The sequence below is a fragment of the Vanacampus margaritifer genome, chromosome 8, assembly GCF_051991255.1.
Source record: "Vanacampus margaritifer isolate UIUO_Vmar chromosome 8, RoL_Vmar_1.0, whole genome shotgun sequence".
In the NCBI taxonomy this organism is placed as follows: Eukaryota; Metazoa; Chordata; class Actinopteri; order Syngnathiformes; family Syngnathidae; genus Vanacampus; species Vanacampus margaritifer.
In genome coordinates, this window is record NC_135439.1 from 12,636,707 (window position 1) to 12,661,938 (window position 25,232).

At 40.3% G+C, this 25,232-nt stretch overlaps 3 protein-coding genes across 4 annotated transcripts; all 3 read right to left on the minus strand.

Moving 5' to 3' along the window:
* Positions 1–40: 40 nt before the first annotated feature.
* On the minus strand, positions 41–10,871 carry LOC144056871 (proliferation-associated protein 2G4-like). The gene is made up of 13 exons (XM_077573969.1): positions 10,657–10,871; positions 6,440–6,568; positions 6,243–6,348; positions 4,573–4,642; positions 4,392–4,484; positions 4,247–4,310; positions 4,079–4,157; positions 3,129–3,207; positions 2,178–2,311; positions 1,992–2,086; positions 1,780–1,907; positions 1,111–1,164; positions 41–981 (listed from the first exon to the last, which is right to left on the minus strand). The coding sequence occupies exons 1-13, from the start codon at positions 10,736–10,738 to the stop codon at positions 919–921; spliced, it is 1,176 nt and encodes a 391-aa protein (XP_077430095.1). The 5' UTR covers positions 10,739–10,871; the 3' UTR covers positions 41–918.
* Positions 10,872–11,525: 654 nt separating this feature from the next.
* apof (apolipoprotein F) lies at positions 11,526–14,460 on the minus strand. 2 transcript variants are annotated; one of them, XM_077573966.1, is made up of 2 exons: positions 14,245–14,460; positions 11,526–14,119 (listed from the first exon to the last, which is right to left on the minus strand). In XM_077573966.1, exons 1-2 carry the CDS (start codon positions 14,412–14,414, stop codon positions 12,883–12,885), a joined length of 1,407 nt encoding a protein of 468 aa, XP_077430092.1. In that variant the 5' UTR covers positions 14,415–14,460; the 3' UTR covers positions 11,526–12,882. The 2 variants fall into 2 exon arrangements, with proteins under 2 accessions (XP_077430092.1, XP_077430093.1); XM_077573967.1 differs by having other exon boundaries at positions 14,214–14,385.
* Positions 14,461–15,193: 733 nt separating this feature from the next.
* Positions 15,194–23,894, minus strand: c1galt1lb (core 1 synthase, glycoprotein-N-acetylgalactosamine 3-beta-galactosyltransferase 1, like b). Its single transcript, XM_077573968.1, has 3 exons — positions 23,651–23,894; positions 19,868–20,532; positions 15,194–18,509 (listed from the first exon to the last, which is right to left on the minus strand). The coding sequence occupies exons 1-3, from the start codon at positions 23,892–23,894 to the stop codon at positions 18,225–18,227; spliced, it is 1,194 nt and encodes a 397-aa protein (XP_077430094.1). The 3' UTR covers positions 15,194–18,224.
* Between the last annotated feature and the right edge of the window lie 1,338 nt (positions 23,895–25,232).

Here is a 25,232-nt window from a genome sequence, read left to right on the forward strand (position 1 = left end):
ATTTGGTGGACAGACAGGTAGAAATACACATCACAATAAATGATAGTAAATGTTAGGCATAAACGTGCCTTTATTGAAAACAATTATGAAAAGGTTTATTGTAGTTATTTGAAAATGAGTTTGCCCACTGACTGGGCTACAATGCAGGACTGGACATTTGGACAAATCTGGACCCACGTCTCCACTGCTCCAATCTGAGATGCTCTCTTCAGCAGCATAAAACCTGCATAGCTTCTCGTCATTAATTAATGGCAGTAAATTTAGCATTTGTTCCCCAACACCCGTTTTCCCCATTCAATTTTGAACTCTTGTGAGAATATTCCTCAAAAAATATGATCCGATCAGGATGACGCAGGTTTTCCACTGAACACTACAAACCTTAAAAATACTGTCATTTGCCTTCTACACTTGTGGAACAATTCTAACATTGTCAGTTATCATGAATGACAAGCACCAAATAGAACCCTTTACTGCATGTCCATCGAACAAATAGCAGATGACCAACACGATAATCCAACTGAAGTTTACAAGCTGTTTATTAATTTGGTTCATCAGGAGAAAAATGGTCTCAGACACACGATGTACAGTATTCCAATTGGATATGTGCTGACAGCAACAGCTCCAATAATTCTTCCAAAACAAATTGTTAGTCCCATTAATGCCCAATAGAAGCTTGAGATATTTTAGAAACAAACAGTCACGTATCGTTTTTGTCCTTTTCTGTAATGCAGTAAAGGGTTAGGCATCCAACAATTCAAGAAACAATGTCGCTTATGAAATATTCACTTCCAGTTCCAGTGCTTGCTGTTACAAATTGGACAAATTGTGAAATCAGCTCTTCAGAATGACTGTAGGACAGCAGGTTAGTTTTCTTGCTTCTCTTTGGGCTCTTCTTGCATGGGTGTGGAGGCAGATTATTTATTCTGCTGCTTCTGTTTCCTCACTTGGCTGTCCTGCTGCATTTTCCGCCGTCTTTGAGGCCTGAAGGAAGTGATGGCAAAAAAGTGGATGAGCAAAGTACGGCTATTGTGCATCTTTGACAGTAGCCACACTGATTAAAAAGTATATAACTGAATGGGACAAAGATGGATGCAATTCAGTTTAGAATACCTTCTTTTTCTTCTTCTTCTGTGTTTTCCTGCTTGCAGAGCTCTGTAGTAAAGTCTAGAAAACAGACAAGAGTTATTATAAAAATAATTTGTATAATCGTCTTTTCCCATCAAAATGAGTGTAAATGAACTAATCTGTTCCAGCACTTTTGCTCCTTCTGGCGTGCACATATTGACCACTGGGGGCGGTATTAAAAAAACATCCATGAATAAAAAGAAGAGCTTCATAACGTACTCAGTAAGATGCAGTAACAGTCCTTTATCGCAGAGGATAAAGAATATATGCCTCTGTCTACGTTTGTTTTGCACCAGTCAATTTATAATTGCTTAAAGCATTACAACACCGCCATAATGATGCTATTTGTCAGCCTGTTTTTTATGGCATTTTGTATTAGCATTGAGATAATATTTTTCATAATGCCAATTGAGCTAGTGGACAGTGAAGTGGTTGTTTAAAAAAATCTTTGTTTTGTTTATAAATTGACAGAGCGGGAGAAGTAAACCGCTTGAGGCCTCTTCTGTGAAAAATATTCCACTATGCCAAACTGCTGGTAGTGGAATCCGCCGCCACCATCTAGCGCTCGTTATCTCAAATGTTTTACTCCAAAGTAAAAGGCCCACTTAACTCTACCCAACCGGTGCATTATTCTGCTCAAGACCTCATTCCTACCTTTAGCTCGGCGTCTTGGACTTCATGCTCTGACTTGTAGAACTCCGGCTCAAAGGGCCCGCCGGTGATCCTGTGAGGCCCGTTGGCCATCAGCAGCACTGTGAACTTAAACTGAGCTACAAACTCTCCTAAGATGAAGACAAGTGGGAGATCAATGAAAAGTTCAATCAAATGCTGACGAGCCAAAACGCATCTGAGGGGAAAAGCCTTACCCTCTTTCTCGTGAAGGACGCTGAAGGGCTGCAGCAACTCATGCTTGGCACATTCCACGACTCCTAGCCGGGCTTTGGCCTCATCCTCGAACGCTCTGAGTGAAAGGAGACAAAGGCAACTGGTATTAAAATCTTTTTTGCTAAAGAACTATTTTGGAATTCAAGCAGCTGGTCGTTTTTTCTCACCTCAGAGTGAAGGGCATGGCATCAAAGCGGCGTTCAACCTCACTGAAGAAAGTACGGGAAGTCTTCATCTTCAGGCCATACTGCTTACTGGGGTCCCTCTTATATATGGTGGTCCTTAGACCTCCATCTCGGGCCTGACGGTATTCATGATCAAACGTTTTTGTGGTCAGCGCACCGCCACCGTGCTCATCTGAAAGTTTCAGTGATGCCAACCTAACCGATTTAACAGATTACCAGTACCTTTCTAAAGAGAGTTACAGGGATGTGATTTGACCAAAGTGAAATTATCTGAAAATTTAGCCGGGGGTCTGGGGGCCGCTGGCACCCAGCTAGGCCCCCGGAGCTCATGGGTTTTACGTGTTTTTAAGTACTTTCAATGCACTCACATGACAAAGAAATAGACAAAACAACAGCATAAATTTTCAATGTATATTGAACTATCCCATATAAAATGGCAGTTTTAGTCAACTCAAAATCAGTCACATTCAAAAACATTGGACTGCCTTTGCTTTTAAAAACTATCACTGAGAATATCATCATATCTAACTAATGCGATTACTAAATTAACACATAAATAATGTTGAAGAGTTCAAATTTCATGAACAAATAATTGTATCATGACCAAATGAAAAGTAACTCATATTAGAGCATACCACAAATGTCTTCGTTATAGCAGAAGATGTTATCTGTCGGAGTCATGTGCATACACAATGAACTACTACAAAAAAAAAAAAATAAAAAAAAATAAAAAAAATAAATCGTTTTTTTTTTTTGGGGGGTGGGGGGGGGTGGGATAAAAAAAGCGGAATTCCGCGAATTAGCGGAAAAATCACATCCCTGAAGTTATTATTTAGGAAGTGTGAAGATCTATTCAACATTCATAATGCAAGTCCCTGTGCATTCTGGGAAATCGGGGTGGCTTGGCTTCACTGTAATATTAAGGTCACTGACCTTCCCTTCTCCTGTGCTGACCAAGACGTCCACAGCGTAAACTTCGTGCACCTCAAACTCTGCCTTCTCGTGATCCTTCCTGGCATCGGCAAAATAGTCAAAAGGTAATTTTGGGGTATGTTTTAGCCTCAATATCCATATTTCCTCATTTAAGATGGTTTGGGTTTCGCACTTCTCAATGAAGCGTACATATTTAAAGCGGAAGTCAACCCCCAATTTTTTTTTGACAATAGTATGTTCTATGCAGCCCCACTAGTTTAAATATGTTATTCTGAGTTAAGCAACAAAATCCAGCCGTTTTTATCCACCTTGGGGGCGGCCATTTTGACTTCATAACTCATATTCCACAAACGTAATATAAATCAGAATGTCATGTTTAGACTAGTGAGGTCACATACAATAGATTATTGTCAAGAAATGTTTTAAGGTTGACTTCCACTTAAAATCTCTTTCCATCATTGACATCGAAATAATGCATGTCAAGCAATACACGATTAAAGTGATTAATGTAGGCATAACAAATTTGTGTGATACTTCAGTCATGTACTCATATCAGAACTTTTAATTGGTCAAAAGCTAAGGTATTAAGGTAATTTGCTTAGTATGTTTGTTTTATGGTATTATTATTTTTTTTATTATAATTATATATATAATTTTATTATAATAATTATAATTATTTATATACCTAACCACCTTTATCACAAAACAAAAAACAAAACCATAATTTTCTGCAAATGATTGTCTGAACACCCGAGCTACAGCTCGAGCCATGGCAGTCCCTGGACTCCATTTTGAGAACCTCAGTTTTAAAATGTCTTCCTATCTCTTCCAATGCAAGACATGATGGTTGTAATGACAGTCACCATGGAAAACATACTGTACTGTGGGTAGAGTCAAAACTAGCACAACTTCATACAAACTTGAAAACTATTTAAATAAAAAAAACAAACCTTTGTTGGTCTGTTGGGTTCTGAATGATGGTCTTCTCTCCATCGATGACATGCTGCTTTAATTGATGAGACAACATACCTTCAAAACATAAGAGACTTTACAGATCAATCCTGAAGCCCAACGGAAAGCCAAGCTACAATGACACAAAGACGTTGATAAGTACTCACCCTCAATAGGGGAGCATTTAAATGACTGGGAGATCTTGCCCCAAGCCTCTGTCACCTGAGTGTTCTGTATTTGAGCAAAATTTAAGAGCATGCAGTATGATCATCTACTACTTTGGTGGATGGAAACCACTTGACGCAGACGTACCTGGTTACCAGGTTTGACGAGGCGAAGAGCGGCTTCGGCGCATAGGTGGGCTGCTTTGATGACGTCAGCTTTGCGTCCCGTGACGGGGTTCTCCTGCAGAGGCGTCAAGAAGCTTACCAGCTGTTCTTCAAAGATTACACCAAATTAAATGCTACCCTGCGTTTCATGTTAGTGTCCTCACCTGAGTGGCTCCCACCACAAAGCTGTGAGCAACGTTAGCAATGAATCCGTCTACGTGAACGCCGAGGTCACTGGGAAAGCAGAGATAAAAGATCCATTTGATTAAAATGAACACTGTTCAAAACCATTACATGTCAATGAGGTTAGCTTAGCAATTAGCATTACTTCTCTCTCTTCTCTTCCTCGTAATCCCTTTTTGAGAACAAACATTGACAGAAGTGTATCTTACACGAAGCCATGGAAGCGACTATCACTAACTTAGGAGCAATTCAGCAACGTATTTAGCCGCACTAGTAGCCAGCCAATAGTCGTTGCTAGCTTGCTGATGTAGCATCGCTATATGACGTAAGCGTCTTGCGGCACACCAACGTGCGTGTGTCCAGCTCAGCAAAGCGTTTTGGGACCATCTTGGTGGTTCAACTAGCAGAAAAACTTAAAAGTGTGAGATTCTCAATTTTGTTATTCAATGTGTTTTGATGAGGCACAAAATGCCAATTTTGACGCAAACTGCTTATTTGAAGCCTTGGTATATAGCAGGTAGGGCTGGATGGTTATGGGAAAAATAATCACGATTAATTAAAAAATGATTTATTGATTTTAAAACTTTTTTTGCCCAACTACTAAAACTCAACTACTCAAAATTATGATCATAGCCTTACGCCGATTCATCCTTTCACACTTTTTTTGAACATCTTGTATTTTGTCATATGGAAATGTGTGTTATGACAAAAAAAATATATATATATTTGGATATATTTGTATCCTTCAATTTTGAGGAAAATAAAATTAGGTGAATCTTTAAATAAATAAAAAAATGTTAAAATAAAAATACTGTATACTAAAACAGTAATTGCAAAACAAATACTGGGTGTTCCTGCAGGTTTTGGCCTCTTAGGGGCAATGTGGTGCCGTGCATCCATGGTGTACACGCTTACAATGAGAACAGAAGTTGTGATTGAATTCTATTAAAATAACCCGCTTTTCACAAATTGGGACTAATTTGTGCCTTTGAGTAGTGTTATCTTACCTGAGGGTATGTGTTACCACAACATTTGTTTTCCTGTTAGCATTTGAATGGGATCCTCCAGTAATTAGCATTAGTGCTAGGCTCGCGATGTGATAAAAACGAAGCATGTTTTGTATTTAAATACACACTACTGTATGTAATTCTCCTCATCGTGTGTTTAGTTTTACAGTTAACTCCAACTGGAGTGTCATTGAACAGCTTAAAGGACCCGTAGGGATAGCAGAACCACACAGATTCGTTCCGGGCTAGCTACAAGCTACATGGTGCATTCAGGGTTCTTTCACAAAGTAGGGAACTTGTAAACGCACCGCATTGTGCACATTAATGGTTTTTCTTCGATCATTACGAGAAGTTAGAATCAAAATTGAGATAAAATTTTGGTCAATCATCGTCGAGACCTAAGCAGGTGTCTTTTAGGGATAATTTTATATTTGACACTGACAGATGTTACGTCTGTTTAAGTGGAGTAAATGTGCCGTTTTCTTGTAAAACGAGAAGGTCACTTCTGTTGTATGTCAGCAAAGGTAAAGTCGACTTTTTGGAGTTTACATCTCCCGCGAGCCACAAAAAAGGAATAAGCTAGGACACAAAGATTACGGGGACAAAAATGCTCAAGACACAGAGAAAGGGGGGGAGGTGCCTACATTTTGACCAGATCGCCATCTTTAAGTGTGTAGTCAGGGTCACTCTTCAGGGGCGAGAAGTGGCAAACACAGTTATTAACCGAGATGCTGGTAGGAAAGGCAATGCCTGCAAAAAGGAAGAGAGAACCGCTATTTTCATACGTTTCCATCCACAGCGCCGCACAACTGAGAGGATTTCACCTGCATGACCATCCTACCTTTTTTCATGTCCTTCTCCTTCTTGAACACCTTCCCAGTTTCGACCATGATGTAGGCGTCACCTTTGTCACATAGGCTGAGCACAGGCACTCCGGGCTTGGCTGCTTCCATAACCAGACGCAGAGCCTCTGCCGGAGGGGGGCGGGGGGACATGTAAAAATTGGAAGCATTAAGAAATATAAATATAAATAAAAATCTGCTTGAAGGATGATATTATTGCGACCCACTTCCACCTTAATTCATGTGGGTTGTGCAGTTTATGTACTTAATACTTTTACTAAATGCAAGCAGAAAGTCAAGATGATCTTTTTGACAAGACTAAAAAAATATATACATTTTTTTTCTCCGCTATTGGATCTCATTAGCATGTGAAGTCGTACCGCTAAATGTCAATGACTAGCTTCAAGAATCAGGATTCTGTGGCGACCAATAAAAGGGATAGACGTTCACCAGGCACCTATGCCTTTAAGGGCGGGTTGGGAGGGCGCCATTTCTCGCATCAAAGACATGATAGGCATCAAAGGGCTGAGGGTAGTAGTCTGTTCACTCTGTTGCTTGCTCTGAGAAGAACAGTCTTGTTGCAATGCGAGCATCTACGCAGCAAAGGCGAACTTGCCCGACTTTTGGCAACACAACGCACTGCCATGGCTTTAGCACATCAAGGCCCAGACAGCAAGTCTCTTGTGTCCGGAGACCAAAGGCAAGTTTGAAAAAATCTGTTTATCACGCAGGACAGTGACTCGCCGTGTGGAACTGATTGATGAAGATATAGTGAGCACGTTAAATAAAAAGGCGGGGACCTTTACGTTATATTCACTGGCACTTGATGAAAGTAACGACATAAAAGACACTGCTCAGCTCCTAATTTTCATTCGAGGGATAAACGACAGTTTTGAGATAACTGAGGAGCTTTTGAGCATGGAGTCGCTGAAGGGGAAAACGCGAGGAGAGGACTTGTATGCACATGTGTCCGCTGTCATTGAGAGGATGAAGCTTCCTTGGAGTAAACTTTCCAATGCCACCACGGATGGATCGCCAAATTTAACAGGAAAAAACGTCGCACTGCTGTAAAGGATCCAGGATAAACAAATTGCCTCATCACTTCAGCTGGTGTCCTGTCCCCTGTCACAAGAGCCTGAAACAGCACCGCCGGAGCTGCAGTTGGAACTAATCGATCTTCAGTCCGACTCTGCTTCAAAGGAGAAGTTCAAGCCTCTTAAACTGAATGACTTTTATGCCTCACTGGACGAAGCCGCGTTTCCAAACCTCCGGAGGACGGCACAGAAGATGCTGGTGCTGTTTGGCTCGACCTACACGTGCGAGCAGACGTTCAGCATCATGAACATCAGTAAAGGCCGTCACAGATCCAAGTTAACTGACCAACACCTCAGATCTATCCTGAGAATTGCCACAACAAAACTAACTCCAGACTTTGATGTACTAGCAAAAAAGGGAGACCAGCAACACTGTTCCCACTGAAATTTGTGAGTTTTTTTACTTATGTTCTGTTATGGAAAATACGTTTGAAAGTCCGTCTTTTTATTAAGTGTGCCTTTATGCACAGCAGTGCAGCAGAAATAATTGACATTGAGTATTTCGTTGGGTAATAATATGTTTTGAATGTTGAAAGTGTTCATCTTTTTTCAATAAACAGGGATGTGATTTGACCAAAGTGAAATTATCTGAAAATTTAGCCGGGGGTCTGGGGGCCGCTGGCACTCGCTCATGGGTTTTCCGTGTTTTTAAAGTACTTTCAATGCACTCACATGACAAAGAAATAGACAAAACAACAGCATAAATTTTCAATGTATATTGAACTATCCCATATAAAATGGCAGTTTTAGTCAACTCAAAATCAGTCACATTCAAAAACATTGGACTGCCTTTGCTTTTAAAAACTATCACTGAGAATATCATCATATCTAACTAATGTGATTACTAAGTTAACACATAAATAATGTTGAAGAGTTCAAATTTCATGAACAAATAATTGTATCATGACCAAATGAAAAGTAACTCATATTAGAGCATACCACACATGTCTTTGTTATAGCAGAAGATGTTATCTGTCGGAGTCATGTGCATACACAATGAAATACAAATTTTTTTTTTAAAAAAATCGGATTTTTTATTTTTGGGGGGGAGATAAAAAAAGCGGAATTCCGCGAATTAGCGGAAAAATCACATCCCTGAATAAATCTTGATTTCTTTAACTTTACGCCTTGAATTGAAATCTATTAAAAATAGATGCAATCACCAGGTTTGACAGATCACAGTGTATGTGCTATTATAATCTATTTACATTTCTCCTCCCACTTTGCCAAATAGTGTGTAAATGCCGTATCTCGCATATTCATCGAGGCAAACGTACTACCTGGATTAGGGCTATTTTATAATAATCATAATAATAATAATACATTTCATTTAAAAACAGCACCTTTCAGAACACCCAAGGTCACTTTACAAAGTATAAAAACACAGCAAAAGTTGAGCTAAAACAATAAAAATGAAGCTATTGGAAAAGCTGTTTTAAATAAGTGGATTTTGCACATTTGAAAAACGCAGTCCTTAGTGCACACTATAAGTAAATCGGGTTGTACATTTATCTGTGTGTGTTTACTGTGCTATGAGGTCCAAATGCTCCTGGTCCGGCCCATCTGTCAAAATTTCAAACCCATTGTGGCCCGCAAGTCAAAAAGTTTGCCCACCCCTGGCCTATGTAGTTCACATTGCTGTTTTTGGCTGTAGCGGGCTAAAGGCAATGTTTTTTGACAAGAGATGTTGAAAAATATCTGCTGGTATGACCAATTTATGGGAGTGCAGCCTGGTTGGGTATTGGGAAAATAAACGGAGGGTCAGCTAGACAGGAAAGCAAGCAGTCTGTATCGAGCAGACTTATCAGTCAAGGTCACTTCGATAGTGAAAAGGCCAATGTTAGAGAAAATACAAGTGTCCACAATACTGTATAAACTTACGTCAATACGTGTTAAATAGTTATTTTCCAAAACAGGACAGTATAGACAGCCCACACTAGCGGCTGCCATGTCGCTTTGATGAATCTTCTGGGAACACGAGGTCGCAAGCATTATGTCACAAAAATACGACACTACCATAGGAGAGGGGAGGGGTTGAGGAGTTGGACACAACTTGAGCCACAACCTCAACCAATGGACCAACATTGTATGTCTATTATTATCGGCAGATGTCTTTGTTATCTGGTTTATCTGTATGATGTCAAATTGGTCGATAAATGCCGATAATTATCGGCCACCGATATTATCGTGCATCCCTAGTCTCGGCTATACAATTAGCTGAGGTCATAGATATACATATAGTTCAAATAGTACAGGTAACATTAACCTCAAGGTAAATATTTGACCCCCAATCACTAACAACACTTAATGGGCCCATTGCACAAATCCACTACTTCCTGAACTCAATACCTTCATTTCCTGTCTTTCACGATTGGACAAGCTGATTAATAAAGGTGTGCCTGACCTCAGTAACCGAATGGTATCTCAGTATCTACGCCACGAGTAGGCGCCAACTTTCTCTGTTTCTTTCATGTGCTTATGGATGTTACAAACTTGGGATTCATATAAACTTTGTTCAACTATCTATGCCAGCGACATGACAGGTAGAACAATTAGAATGCTCTTTTGCTAGATGGCAAAATGTAAAATTCACCAATATATCAATATTCAGACATACAGTAGATATTTTTGAGGGTTTTCTATAGTGGTGTGTTTTTCTATATTTTCCTAGTGTAAGATGTGTTACTTGTGAAGTTGGTAAACACTGGTTTAATTCACAAAATTAATGCTTGCATAGGCATAAAAAAATGCCAGTTGACTATGACACATTTGGAAAATTTAAATTTTGAGTAAAAGTTGTCAAAAATCAAAGTTCATTGGTGATAGTGCAAGAGCATGGCTGAGTTTTACATTTCAATACGGCTCATTAGTTGAATGAAGAAGCTAACTTTTGATTAGCACCCAATTTGTTTAATGTTATTTGCACATTGGCGTCAAAATCAAAAACAGCGCGAATATTATACGAGGCTGGAAGAAGAGCGTTGCCTGCACCTGTTAGCTAGCTAGCTAGTTAGCATGCTAGGAGCTAGCGCGCGTAGCATACGTGTGCCTCGCATGTAAACCACATGGCTGTATTTGAACAGGCCACCATGAGCAGAGCAGCTTGCACAGCGAACACTTACGGTTGGCAATGTCGCCCCCCATCTTGTACTTGGTGACCACTAGGTCCTCGGCAATGGTCTGCTCTTGCTCGTCGTCGGACATATTGACAGAGTTGGTTGTTGCGAATCGAGCGTTAAGTGACACAAATCCCCGCGGATTCGCTCTAGCTCCTGTCGACTAGCCTCTCAGCCGGGTTGCCGCCACCGCCACACCGGACCCCGTCCGCCCCCTAAGCCCCTCCCACTTGAAACTGACGCACCTACGTCAGGATGACGACAGGACCCGCCAAAAATGTGGGTGTCCTTCTCTCCCATAGAGTTACAGTAGTAGGACGTACTACAATATGACAAACGTCAGCGCGCCCGCCATGTTGGATGTGGCAGTTGCATTGCCGTCAGTGCCTAACCACTGGCCTTTCAGAACCAACCTCGTTTCTACTATTTGCTTCATGATGTTGAGTGATTCCAGTATAGCAAAGCTTGAGTTGATAATTTCCGAGAAAATTGAAATTGATTTATTTTTTTGTACATGTGTAGTACTGTACATATGTACATTAAATTCACCACACTTGTGTTGGTCTATCGAAAATCTACTAGGATGTGATTTTGACCACTAGATGTCACACTTGATGTTTTTATTTTTAACCTCCCAGTACAGTCAAGGACACTCAAATGTCAGAAGTGAGAAAATGGCCAGCTGTTGCTCTGTTCTTTAACTGACCCCCGAGCAATCCCCAACCTGCATAGGACAATTCTGCCTATTGAAGATAATTTTCACCGTCAAGGAGTTATTTGGCAAAGCTTATTACGGTGGTAGTTTGTTCACACCTTTGATAGGTTAAATTAGATCATTTAATTTGTTAGAAAAGAAAACCATTGTGCACAAAATGTTTAGGTATGACGTTTGACTTTATTACTCAAACACATTTGACACACACAAAAAATACTTAACAGCAATCTATTGTTCTTGGAATTTGTGACATGTAGCCTACATGAGTTGTGAAAATCCAAGATTTTATGACGGAAGCGATGCTAAAACTTTTTTTTTCCCAATGTGAAAGCATTTATTTGCAACTGGCATTTCTAAACAAATGAATGTTGAATAATGACATATAAATGCTCATTTAAGTAACATTTTAAAGTAACCTTTTTAAAAATGTATGTGTTAGTCTATACTAATTAAAATACTTCAATGAGAAATTTAATTTAGGGGAGGTGGGGGTAGTGGGTAGGTCCTGGCTAGGGTTCTGTTAGATATTATAACATTTTTAATACTTCATTTTATTTTATTAACCATTATTAACATTCCAATTCTTTATATTAACCTTGTCGAAATGTTTTGTGTCCTGTGCAGAGCAGATGGTGTTGATTTCGGTATAATCTGACCTTAAACTGGGTCATGCTATTTAGTCTAAAAAAGTTCCTTCTCAGCGCTTTGTACACGCACATTTCGGTCTTGAAAACAAAATTTGCTTTGAAATAACACACACTCTTTACTTTCTTCATCAGTCACGGCCACCGTAAATTTGGTTCAACTTGTTTGTGAGATTTTGTTATGGGGAAAAATAGAACCTTCAACTATATAACATATTCAGTCCCGAACACACACCCAAATCTGACCTTGTTTACGCCACTGCTCACGGAAAAGTACCAGAGAGTATGTTTAGTCTATAAATGAAAAGGAGGAGGTCTTTTTAACTATAAGAAGCTATTGTACACGTAGAGGAGTACATTTGACGCTCTGAATCCCACGATGTTTAAGTGATGATAGAGGCTGTTATTTGTCCAGAGATTCTCTGTTTTTTATTAAATCATTTTTGCAAAAGGTGTATTTTTCTTACATTAAATCTATCTTCATTTTTGGAACACGCAAAGAGGACAAAATTATTTTATTCCTCTTCAGTTCCAAAAGTGGACAATGCAGACTTGCATCTCTCCAAATTAGCTGAGGAGTTACTATCTTTCAAAATATGCATATCAAATGATTAGTAAAGTTTTTCTCAATGTCAAACATAATGCAACCTATAAACCATTCAAACAATATTTGTAAACAATAGGCATCAGGCTCTGGATGGCAGAAAAGTGATTTGGTGCCATTAGAGAATGCGTTGTATTTTGCCACCTGGAATAAATGTGACCTTATAGTGTGAATGTTCTATAAAGCGTACTAAAAAAAAATGGAAAGTAGGTTAAAACTACATGAAAAGAGAATATCACAGTGAAGATGGTTGTTGTGGTTTGTTTCGTTTACGGTACAGTAAAGACCCCTTCATCCCATTTGGCCTGGTTCACCAACACGTCGTCTTCCTGCTTCAAGGAGCCAAGTATGTACTTGACCCCAGCCTTGACGCCCGTCTTGACACCAGCGCCCAGAGCGTAACCGGCCACGCCGGCGGCGCCGCCCGTGGCGACCATGAGGGCGTCCGTGCCGAGGTCCACGGCAGTGAGCACGGCTCTCTCTTTTGCCGTTTCGGAGCAGTTGACCGATGCGTAATACACGGCCGTGCCCAAGTTGTAGAGGGTGCTGACCGCGGGGATCCACTCCATCACTTTGTACACACGCTCCTCCTTCGGGTTGATGCACGACCTCCGGAGGTCGCGTCGCAGTCGTCGGGCAGAGGCGCCTGTGAATGAAAGCTCTGCGCTACACTGATGGATCCAACAGTCAGAGGCGTGAGAGGGTAGGATACGACTGCCTTTCTTAAACACTGCCTGATATCGTCCAGGGAGCTCGCCGCTTGTGACCCCAGCACACATGACCCCCATCCTCTCACAGTCGTCCAAAGCCGCCTCCAGTCCACCGTTAGTGTCCGGGACGACGACTCCAAGCAGCATGGCTCCGTTAACTTTGGTCCAACCGTCGCAATTCTGCCTCATCTTAGCTCGCCCCGAACCCTTTCCCACCGTGGCCAGCTGCTGAATGTTGAACATGACAGCCTCTAGGTGGCGCTCTGCTTGCTGGCTCTCCTGAGTGGACGTTACAGGTTCAGGTGGCGACTTTGTCCTCTGGATGAGGTCTTCCACTTCCAGAAGGAGTTCGTTGGTATCGGCCACCCCCAGCAGGCCGTACAGCTTGCCCACAAGAGCGTGCGCCTCTTGCGGGCAGCCGGCCACCACCAGCACCGGCACCAAAGACAGACCCAGAAGCTCCTGAGGGAACCTGGAGGATAAAGGGTCATCAAGACCACTGCTTGACAACAGCTCCCTACAGCTTATATTCCTCTCATTGTGGAGATCTGGAATCTTCCCTTGTAGCTTTGCCTTGAGGATGGATACAATGTATTTGGCTGAATTTAGGTTCTTCTCTGCAGTCGATTCAGAATCAGGTTCTGCTGCAATCGGGAGACCAAACTGTGGCTGTGTTTGAGGATATAGTTGGGCCGTCACTCCAGCTGGCGACAACGGAGAAGGCTGCACCTCGCATAGAGCTTGTTCATTTAGCAGGAGCAAGACCACAATCAGCCACTTGAACTTGGAGGCCATCCTAATGTGAAGAAACAAAACATACAAAGTCAATTTCTGCTCAAATATTTCTTTAGTTGCAGTAAAATCATGTAATGCCCAGTACGCCAAACTACCTGGTAGTTTAAAGCAATTGCAACCGTTTGCCTTTCCTCAGCAAATAGAAGCAGAGTCCACAGGGCAGCCTGGATGAAAACTGAGAAGACTGCCGATTGTACGATTCTTCTATGTCCTCTCCACGGGTTCGCCTCAAATTCCAAGCCATTTTTTCCCCGATCCGCCAATGAGAATCCCTTTTTTTTCCCAGGACATCCCATAGCCCTCCTCCTCTTTCGGCCTCATCTGTCTTTTCAGCTCGCTCTTCTCTTTGGCCTCATGGCTCACAAGGGAGATGAGGCCTGGAATATTGATTCATGTGGGGTATAAAGTCCATGTGTTGCGAAGGCAGTTTTGTTTGTCTGCCCCGCTTGCCTCTCCTCTTCTTCACCAGGTTTTGTTTTTGACCCAAATACTTGAAAGCACTTTCCCCTCGTTCCGCCAGCTAATTTATATCTCCTGCAGTCCGAAAGGGGAAGTGAGGGAAATGGTTGAAGTGTCTCTGTTCTTTCATTTATTAAAGAATGTCACTTTCAGGGCTTCAAGTTTGCCCTACTTGCTTTACACTTCAACGAGCACCGCATCCTACTTTCAGGACCTGTCATCTGTATGAATGCACAAATTGCTGCAACCAACTAAAAAAAAAAGAAGTGTATTCCATGGAGGACAACATCGAATTCCATCCATTAAGGTTTCATTTTACTCGTGTTGTGAGCACTGTTAGATGTTGTGATCCAAACACACTTATGTTAAATACAATGACTTCTGCTTCCAAGTCAATGCCAGGATCCAGCTATTTTGTAAACACTGTCTTCCAATGACCAAGAAAAACAATAAAATGCACACAATTGCCTAATAATTGGATTTTGATTAAAACTTATTACAACTTGTTTTGTTTTTAAATCACCTCCTTCTATATTAAACACCCCTTATGGGTGACTAACGAGTTTATCTGCATTATACAACAACTAGGTTGAAGCAAACAAAGTCATAAAACATGTACAATCAAAAACACTTTATTTATAGTGATTAACGTACCAGTCGCTGCAAATAGGCTGACCACACACCCACTCTAAAAATATACTCGATTCAAAAACATCAATACTGTCATAAATACATTGCAAACACACAATTACAGTACTGTACACCTTTCCCTTAAAAGTGATTTTCATGTTACCAGGAGCAGATTGTCAAGAAAACAAAATGGATTTTGATGGTAAAAAAAAAAAGAAGAAGCTTGTATCTGTAGAGACATTTCTAGGAAAGGTGCAGGTACTTAAATAAACTTTGGAAAGTGACAAATTTCATTTCATTTTCAAAAATGATTACATAGGATGCTGATGAGTAAAATACAAATTGCTGCACGCTTGAAGTTCTACGTGTACATAAACACTCCCTAAAAGCTGCCTTTAATTGTTTAAATGGTCCCACTGTAGATGCTCTCATCTGTCTAATGATTACTTTAGCAACAATTTACTTGTCAAATGACTCACTCTTTACAAATGTTGCTCCCATACAAGATGAACACAGAACAGACCTGCAGTTTACTGCCTGCGATTCCTGAGAAGCAACCACAATTCAAAAAAAAAAAAAAAAGTCTGCTCTCTATAGACAAAGAAATTAAAGTAATGAACTTGTGTGCTTTTGGACAAAATAAAGCTGTTCGGGTACAAGTTCCTAAAGCCATTTGAATAGGTACCCACATGTTCAATAAGGATAATAGCTACAGTAAATTAGTGGCTTGAATATATTCTTTTTTTTTTTGTGGGTAAAAAGACATGACAAATGTTATTAATATTTGATTTAATAAAATAAAAAAAACACTATATGCCACGACACTATATTTAAGAATGAGCATCTTCGGGTTGACAGTTTGAATTGCACAAGCTACAAAAAAATAATAAATGCAATGATAATTAACTCGTTGACTGCCAAAAACGTTAAATAACGTTTAGTAAAATCCTAGGGAGGAGTGCCAAAGACGTTAAAAGACGTTTGTTTCAAAACAGAGGTGAAACTAACCATTTTCTATTGTTGATTACTGAAAAACGGAATAAGGTAGAAACAAACTTTTTTTTCTGATGAAAGATGAGAGTTCAATCTTGCATTTGGTAGTATGTGTGTTTCCATAGTCCAAACACATAATTTTCTGTGGACCTTGAAAGATCAGTCAAAATGCTTAAATCGGCTGGCACTGGCGACATCCCGTTTCTGAAAACGTCTGGCAGTCAAAGAGTTAAAAAAAAAAAAAGTACAATTTTTTTTTCCTGTTTCGGTTTTCGGCCAAGCATTTCTCATTTTCGATTTGGTGCATCCCTAAAAAAAAATACCGTAAGTGTCAACCACATCATTTTAAAGATATGTCCTCCTTATTGAAAAGCTCACAAAGTGAAGTGAAACCCCGGCAAGGAAAAGCCGTGCTCACCTTTGGAAGGCTTGAATTTGTTCATTTTACCCTCAAGGTGACAATACGGCGCAAATTCACACAATGACTGTGTGAGAACCCACAAAAGTTGTGACGCGCGCTTAGTCCAAGTACGTCCCTTTCCACAAGTGCAAGCCAAGAGTGCGACATGGCTGCTTTTAGTTGAGGCCTCCTTTCTTTGGAAGAACGCACCAGTGGAAAGGTTTGTTTAACCTCCGGAGACGGATCAACATCCTGAAAGTGTGCAGTCGAGCGTGAATGTTTCAGTTTTCTTAGTCTAATAAGACGTTCAAATGGTGTCCACCGTTGCGTGGTCTGGATGGAAGTTTGACCTCTCGGTAAGCACAGTGCAATTTGGGGTGTCTACAATAAATCAATGTGTCCATTTTGGATTGTTAAAAATGTGTAGGATGTACTTTATTTTTTTTCAGTGTTTGAAATGTATTGTTTCTAATGTGTCTTATACCCTGTCTGCAAGACAGATTTCATTTTGGGACAAGGTATGCTGAAATAAAGTGGACAGTTTTTAGGGGAATACTAGAAAGGTAGTGTTCATGTATTCTACCTGTTAAGTGGATGATCACAATTGTGGCAAAATGTGTTGTTGGGTTCTGTGCAAAAGGCGATTAAATGCTGTTTTGATGCACTCATTTTCTAAGATATTCTTGTTACCTAAAACAGTGAAGCCAAGCAAAGTGAATGCTCAAGAAAGAAGCACAGCATACACTTTTTTGTGTTAATGCCAAAGTTTGCTACTTATATTTCATTCTATTAACTCTTTGACTGCCAAAAACATTAAATAACGTTTAGTAAAATCCTATGGAGTGCCAAAGACGTTAAAAGACGTTTGTTTCAAAACAGAGGTGAAACTAACCATTTTCTATTGTTGATTACTGAAGAACGGAATAAGGTAGAAACAAACTTTTTTTTTCCTGATGAAAGATGAGAGTCCAATCTTTCATTTGGTAGTAGGTGTGTTTCCATAGTCCAAACACATAATTTTCTGTGGACCTTGAAAGATCAGTCAAAATGCTTAAATCGGCTGGCACCCACGGCATCCCTTTTCTGAAAACGTCTGGCAGTCAAAGAGTTAAGTTAAATCACTTAAAAGCGAAACGTTACGCTTGCTATCATTTGCTCACTTCCACTCGCGCTTTATTACTTCGGCAAGATGTGTCAGGATTCTTCGCTTGAGAAAATATCTTCAAAGGCCCCATCCCTAATTAGAACTCTTTGAGACATCACGATTAAACATGTGAATGGGTGGCGAATTAATTTTCTGTGACACTTGTGGCAGCTGTTGAAAAGGTTGTTTGGATAGTTCAAGGCGTGTCGCAGCGACGATAACAAAGGCGAGGAAGAGATCCAAACGGGTTTGTTACCTTAAGAATTTGCTTGACCAATGGCACAACTCCAGCTGGTATACATAAGGTTACAAAAGGTGTTTTGTACCCTTCAAAAAGAAAGCGGTTGATTTGGTATGCACTGACATGACTTGACAAACTAGAAAAACGCAGGTGAGGCTGATGTTGGAGATTAGTTTTGACATTTTACCATAGTTTTGTTAAATGAGCCAACAGATTCTTCATAGTGACCCAATTTGTTCCTACAGTTTGTCAGCTGGAGGAAAGGAATCATCTGATTCCTTGTCACTTTTGACACCTTCTTTTTGCGGCTTTTCCTGAGAATCATCTTTGTTCTTTTTGTCAGAAGCAGCCGCAGCATTCTTGGAGTTTGATTGCTCGAACGTGTGGCCCAGCGGGGTGGGGGGCTGGTAACGGTATTTGTAGCCGAAGGCACGCAGGTGATAAGCGTAGTACTCCAACAAATACATGTTGGCGTCATGCACGTAGTGGAAAGACACAGACAGGTCTGAGCAGCAGCTTGGACCCTGGAGAGGAACAATGAAAAGTGTGGTTCAGTGACAGAAAGTGCAAGGAAACCAAAGCGTCATATTTTTGCCAGGTAATTGCCTAGGCTAATCAATCAGTCAACACGGTTAAGCAGGGCTGTGCAATTAATCAAAATTCAATTACATTTTCAATTATTAGGCTCCACAATTACAAAATCAGCATAATCATAAAAAAAACAGAATTCTTATTAAAACACATTTTTGAGTTGTTTAAATTTATACATTTGCACCTTTTTTAAATGTTAAAATAAGTAGTTTAATACATTTTGTTTCATCCAACAGAAACTTGCATAATTATAGTGTTTCAAATCATTTTATTTGTCTTAATATTTTTCATTTGTTTTTTACGTTTAAACATTTTCTTGTTTTGTACCAAAAAAAATCATCGTACTGCACATGCTGCACTCCAACTTAAAAGTTTTTGCCAACATAAACAAATATATATATATTATTGTAAATTCTGCTTGGTCCAAAAGGAATTTACATAATTATAGTGTTTCTATTTTTTTTAATTGGTCTTAATATTTTTAAATGTGTAAACATTTTCTTGTTTTGTACCCAAAAAATAAATGATTGTCCTACTGCACAGTGAATAAATAAGATGCAATCCCAATTATTATTATTTTTTTTAAATATATATTATTATTATAGAAATGTTATTAGGAATTCAGTTTGGTCCAAAAGGAACTTAAATAATAGTGTTTCTATTTTTTTTAATTGCTCTTCTTAAAGCTGCAATATGGAACTTTCCCCCCCAAAAATAACTTAATAGTAAGCTTTTTATCTAACCATTTATGACTGAAATGCCTTCTAATTAGTAGATTAACACCGTAGCTGTTCACAACGGGTACTCCTGCAAGCCTCTGGCCAATAGTTTTCAGACTGGAATCGGGTTAGAATCTTCCGCGCGCCCTGTCTGCGGATGTGACGTAATGTGCGCGGCGTGTCTGTGAAGAACGGTATGCGCAGTTTCATTTTTCGTCAGCGGGTGGCAGTAGCAATTCGAAATGGAATATTCTACGTTTCAGCTTTAATATTTTTAAATGCTTAATCATTTTTCTTGTTTTTATACCAAAAATAAATAATTGTTTGAATAACCGTGATTTCAATTCTTGCCAAAATAATCGTGATTATTATTTTATTTTTTTTCCATAATCAAGCAGCCATGCGATTAAGATAACTAGATGCTGATTCATACGAGTAATCCTGATCCTTGACAATTAGGAGAAAATCCACAAAGCACAAATTAGAGCAATTTAAAAACCACTGTGCCAAGAGAGATCAGTACTGAGGCGACTGTTGTCAAGAAATTGTGAAAAAGAAATTCCTTGACTTGCCATTGAGATGGGGTAGTAGCAGTAGCTCCAATACCAGAAGCTCTTGGGGAACTGAGCAGTGAGGTGTTGCTCAGGGATGAAGGGATGAAAGGTCTCCCGTTGGACAGTGTCTCTGGAGTCTCCCGCCTGCACCCCAACTTTCTCTAGGCACTGGCCCAATGCAAGGTCCTCCACCGAGCTGGTGTGAGTGCACACTTTGGTTTGAAATCCCTGCACGAACCGTCGCAGGGCCTCTTTGCTCAGCACGTAGCCTGCGCCGCCGCTCATGTAGCCCTGCTTGACATAAGGTTTGAATCTTCGACCGTAGTAAACGGGCTCGTCCGGGGTGTGGTTTGCAAGCACCCACCGAAGGTTGTCCACGATTACATACGTGTCGTCGTCGGCCTTGAGGAACCAGTCGGCGTCATTACCGTAATGTTTGTAGACGTAATGGAATGCCCGGATGGTTTTCCAGTAAAGCTGGTCACGGCCCTCGCTTGTATTCACACCTACAGCCGGGAAGTCGGGATCGCTTACAGAGCTCACAAAGACCATGACGTTGCAGTGCCGACTCCACGTGTCCTTCACGTAATGAGCCTTCGTCGCCTGGTTGGCTTTTGAAGTCATCACCCAGCAAAGAACGCGTACTTTTTTGTACAGTTCATCCGCCAATCTGCTATCCTCACCTGAAAAAATACAAAGAACAGCAGTTTGAAAAAGAAAAAGAAAAATCACATTACCAGTAGTCCCCCATATGACACAATAAGCCACATACAATTGCAACCAAAAGTTGACATACACTTCATAAAAACAGACATATGCTTTTTTTCCCCCCTCACTGCCTTGACAAAAAAAAAATTTGAAAAAACAAAGACTACCGGTAAACTTTTGCTGTTTTAAGATTAAGATGACTAAATTATGTCTACTTTTAGAATGCTAAAATAATGAGCAGCACTATATGGCATTCACCACTGAAATTCGAGAAGTTGGCTGCCCCTTTCTTTTTCTCTCCCTGCTCGCAAATGCTCCGTGGAGAGGGGAAACAATGATCAGGAAAAAGTGGTTGCTTCCTTCGTCCCAAGTCTGTCTGAGAAGACAGTGGATTAATTTTATTTGTGAAGGACGTGTACCGACATCATTTCTCAAAGGATTGTTTCGTTAGTGAAAGCCTTTTCAGAGCTGGATTTGCAACACGTTTAAACACAATGGGTCGGTCCCAACAGTGTGACACAACTGCAAACGGGAAATATGTAAATTTAACATTTTGGGTTTAGCCTTCCTTCCTATCCTTTCTAATAAGAGACGTGCACCTTCTACCATATTACTGGTGTATTTTTAGTGCCTAAAGCAAGTGGCCTAAATGTGCACATTTGTGTTATTTATAACCGCTTGTAAATGTCTACAAGCATTCACGGCAAAATAACATTTGCGGGAGATTTGCCGGTTACGGCAAAATAACCATTTCCTAAACAATCACAAACTAACGCTACAACATAGTCTCTGTAGTTATGCTACTTTTTCTTATGGTAAAACGTTATGCCACTTTTCCACATATTAAAAAAGTTCTCAAGTGTGTAAAAGGCATGTCTGTATTTTTCTTTTCTTCTGCTCCCATGGCCAGTCGTTTCCATTCACAACATTAGCACATAGCTACCATGACCGAAATCCCTGCTTCTTCTTCTTCGAGAGATGGGTATGGCCTAGGCCAGGGGTGGGCAAACTTTTTGACTTGCGGGCCACAATGGGTTTGAAATTTTGACAGATGGGCCGGACCAGGAGCATTTGGACCTCATAGCACAGTAAACACACACAGATAAATGTACAACCCAATTTACTTATAGTGTGCACTTAGGACTGCGTTTTTCAAATGTGCAAAATCCACATATTTAAAACAGCTTTTCCAATAGCTTCATTTTTATTGTTTTAGCTCAACTTTTGCTGTGTTTTTATACTTTGTAAAGTGACCTTGGGTGTTCTGAAAGGTGCTGTTTTTAAATGAAATGTATTATTATTATTATTATTATGATTATTATAAAATAGCCCTAATCCAGGTAGTACGTTTGCCTCAATGAATATGTGAGATACGGCATTTACACACTATTTGGCAAAGTGGGAGGAGAAATGTAAATAGATTATAATAGCACATACACTGTGATCTGTCAAACCTGGTGACTGCATCTAAAGATAAAGATAAAGATTTTAAAGATTTTTTTTTCCATTGGCCCACCCATTTTTAACCCGGGCCCACAGTACGTGTGACACATGCGGCTGCATGATAGCCGCTGCTGCCTGTCACGCGCTGAGGACAAAGCGCGTGCATCCAATCCGTCTCGCCAAAAGCCAACGAGGAAACGCTCATAGAAGTGCTCGACGCACGCCCCAGGGATGTATTCACCAATATCAACAGTCCCCTGCATGCGCGCTCCTCACCTCATATCTGGCCTAGGCGTTGCCTGGTGCAGCTATTTTCAAAAAAGTGAAACACCCCTAAAACAGGCTGTTTTGAACAGAGCGGTTTTTGGCTTGATTTAAGGACAGCAAAAATATTAGATCCAAAGTCAATTTTGACGAATGCATGTCACAGACGTGTCTTTTACACATTTGAGAACTATTTTTAGTATGTTGAAAAGTTGAATAATATGAGACCTTCAAATCACTACTTAATCCACATTCACTAAAAAAAACATGTCTTCAGCATCCAGCATTTTCCCCCCTACATTTTTAAAGTGTACAAACCACTATTCACAGTTCTTACAATTGGCAAGCCATTAGCAAAGCCAATTAATCTCTTCCAAGATTGTCCCTAACCCCAGTGCATACTTGACATTTTATTTTGACTTCATATATGCTGCGACCACCGGTCACAGACTTGTGGATGGCGCCGGACATGTAAGCCCTAACCTTGAGAACTTGGACACTAATACAGTTGAACAATTTTGATGTATGAAGCAGGGATGAATTTGAGGATACAAAGAAGATTAGTGGACCGTAATTGTCTCAGTTAATCTGGGAGTCCTTTGATCCGTACCACCGATATACTGTTAAACCCTATGAGGTCACGGAATGAATTAAGATCCTAAATTAAAAGGTACCACTACACTTGGCTTGATAAGAAGTTGGAAAACAGAACAGGTTTCGTAACAAATAAAGTGGGAGGTGTATGTGACATGAACGTACAGGTATGTAAATCATGATAATGTAATGAATACTTGGGCAGGCCACCCAAGTAAAATGGCCACCACCCAAGAAGTTTTCAAGAAAATGTATTAATTATATAAATATTATTATGCATAAATAATATTATTATATATAATTATATTTAAAAAGATGAAGAAAAAAGTTTTGCGACAGGACATACCAAATGTAATGTTATTAGTTCGCCGTCACTCACTTGTGGATCGTGAGGCTCGAGGAGACGTAGTAATACCTAGAAATACCTATATTCCGCTCGCTCCTTTAAAAAAATTTTTTTTTTATTGCTTGCACAATCTGTTTCCATTCATCAGAGAGTTGTGGCTTGGTAGCTGTTCCACACAGTAATTTAATTAACCAGATATGGTGAACAGTATCTCATTTATAATGGCGACCTGGAGGCCTACTAGAGTTTGATGCCTTGCCCAAAAACTGCAAAGCAAATGCAAGTTTTGCTATTGCCTAAAGAGAATAGGTTCAGGAATGCTCGGCCTTGAATTTGGCAAGTGCCGCTCTCATCATTTTCGCAACAAAGTCAGTTCAGTACTTGAGTACAATTTTTGACTACACTACCCTCTTCTGCTTAATGTCGATGCAAAGAGCCACGTTTACCTGAATGATGAGGGTGTTTGAGATTGAAGAGGGCAGACCTCTCTTTCTTCCACCTGCTGTCTTCTTCCTCATCTTCTTCTTGCTGCAGGTGGTGGTTGTATTGTTCAACCCATTTGCTGATCGGTTGCACGGAGAAATTCTTGTCGAAGCCCACTAGCCGTAAAAACAGGTAGAGTGTGAAGAATCCCACCAGGAACCCCACACAGAAGGAGATTCTTGGCGCCGGTGACTTCATGCTGCACATGTGTGTGTGCTGCCGTCAGCCAAGAGCTTGAGAGAAATCACACAAGTCAGCGGAAGGCCTCGAAAAACTTCTACGTCGACGTCAGAGGTTTGTCAACTCCCAGTTCTGAAAGGAGGGGTTTATTGTACTTACTAGCCACACGTAGCGGAGACACCATAGCAGCCGTTTGTTTCACGGCCGTGAAATGTATCGACCACCCGGAAGAGAGACAGTACATTACATCCCAGTGGTTATTTCTTCGCTTAGCTAGCCACGTAAAAAAAAAAAAAAAAAAAAAAAAATGTCACTGACAGTAAGCACGAGGAGATGCGGAAAAATTATCTCCAATTTAGTAATCACACAAGGGTACTTAACGCCATCACGAGGACAATTTATCACTACTCGAAAGTCTGACAGCCGGACTCGGTGTTAGCTAACCGGCTAGCATTTAAGGCAACAGAAGTTTTACACAAACGTGGTAGAGTCAATGCAAGTCGAGCGCCCCAGCTCACTTGTAATGCTCGGGAAAACGCTACGGCGATGATCGGCTGCGAATATAAACCAAGGCGAAAGTAGAAACGCCACACTCGACTGCTTAAAAGTAGAGCGAATAACAGTACAAGTGGGCTGGGAAAATATTTCAGTTTAGTACGTGACGTCATTTGGACCAGCCTCCTCGTTTTTTTAAAAACACATTTTACTTACATTTCGAAGTTTTGTTAAGTTTTTTTAAACTTACATTTTACAACATTTACCAATGGTGAATTGTATACGAACGCGGAAAGGACGCTGGAAGTTGAAAACTTTTACATCACGAACGAACGGTGCCGTTTCAGTCTGGGTGACGTCATCACGATTGGTCTTTATATTTGATGTGCACCTATCTTTCGCAATAAAGAACAATGTTTTAAAAGCGACATCAAAAAATGGTACCATAATTCATAAGCGACAGATAAAAAACAATAGTACCATAATACATAATGAAAAAACAGCACAAACAAGTTTTTACGGCACAAATAAAACAATTTCAGCCACATTTTGCGTGGGTTGGGGAGGCAGGTCTCTTCCATCACTTTAGTTCTTCGCTCCTACAGCTACATGCAAATTAGGCTATTGCGTCATTTATGGCTTTACGGAGAGCCAATGGCGTATTACGTGTATCTCACTGGGCGGTGCTGGCAAAGACACCTGCCATTGCCACACTCACACACAAACCCGCGTTAGACTCTCAAAACGTTTTTCTTGTCGCAGATCAATTTTAAACAAGTTAAAACATTTGGGGGAGGGTGTGTGTGGCAAATTCAGCTGTCACTAACACAGACAGCAATAATTAAACATAAAACTTGTATTAAGTCAACC

Excerpts from the sequence above, each read along its gene's own strand:
- c1galt1lb (XM_077573968.1), bottom strand. The coding sequence starts at position 23,894 with ATGTGCAGCATGAAGTCACCGGCGCCAAGAATCTCCTTCTGTGTGGGG. Across the intron at positions 20,533-23,650 it reads CAAACACCCTCATCATTCAG|GTGAGGATAGCAGATTGGCG; the intron begins GTAAACGTGGCT and ends GTATTTTTTCAG. Across the intron at positions 18,510-19,867 it reads GCTACTACCCCATCTCAATG|GGTCCAAGCTGCTGCTCAGA; the intron begins GCAAGTCAAGGA and ends GTTCCTCTCCAG.
- apof (XM_077573966.1), bottom strand. The coding sequence starts at position 14,414 with ATGGGATGTCCTGGGAAAAAAAAGGGATTCTCATTGGCGGATCGGGGA. Across the intron at positions 14,120-14,244 it reads CTTCTATTTGCTGAGGAAAG|GATGGCCTCCAAGTTCAAGT; the intron begins GCAAACGGTTGC and ends TCTTCACATTAG.
- LOC144056871 (XM_077573969.1), bottom strand. The coding sequence starts at position 10,738 with ATGTCCGACGACGAGCAAGAGCAGACCATTGCCGAGGACCTAGTGGTC. Across the intron at positions 4,643-6,242 it reads GATGGCGATCTGGTCAAAAT|TGACCTCGGCGTTCACGTAG; the intron begins GTAGGCACCTCC and ends CTGCTTTCCCAG. Across the intron at positions 4,311-4,391 it reads TCGTCAAACCTGGTAACCAG|AACACTCAGGTGACAGAGGC; the intron begins GTACGTCTGCGT and ends GCTCAAATACAG.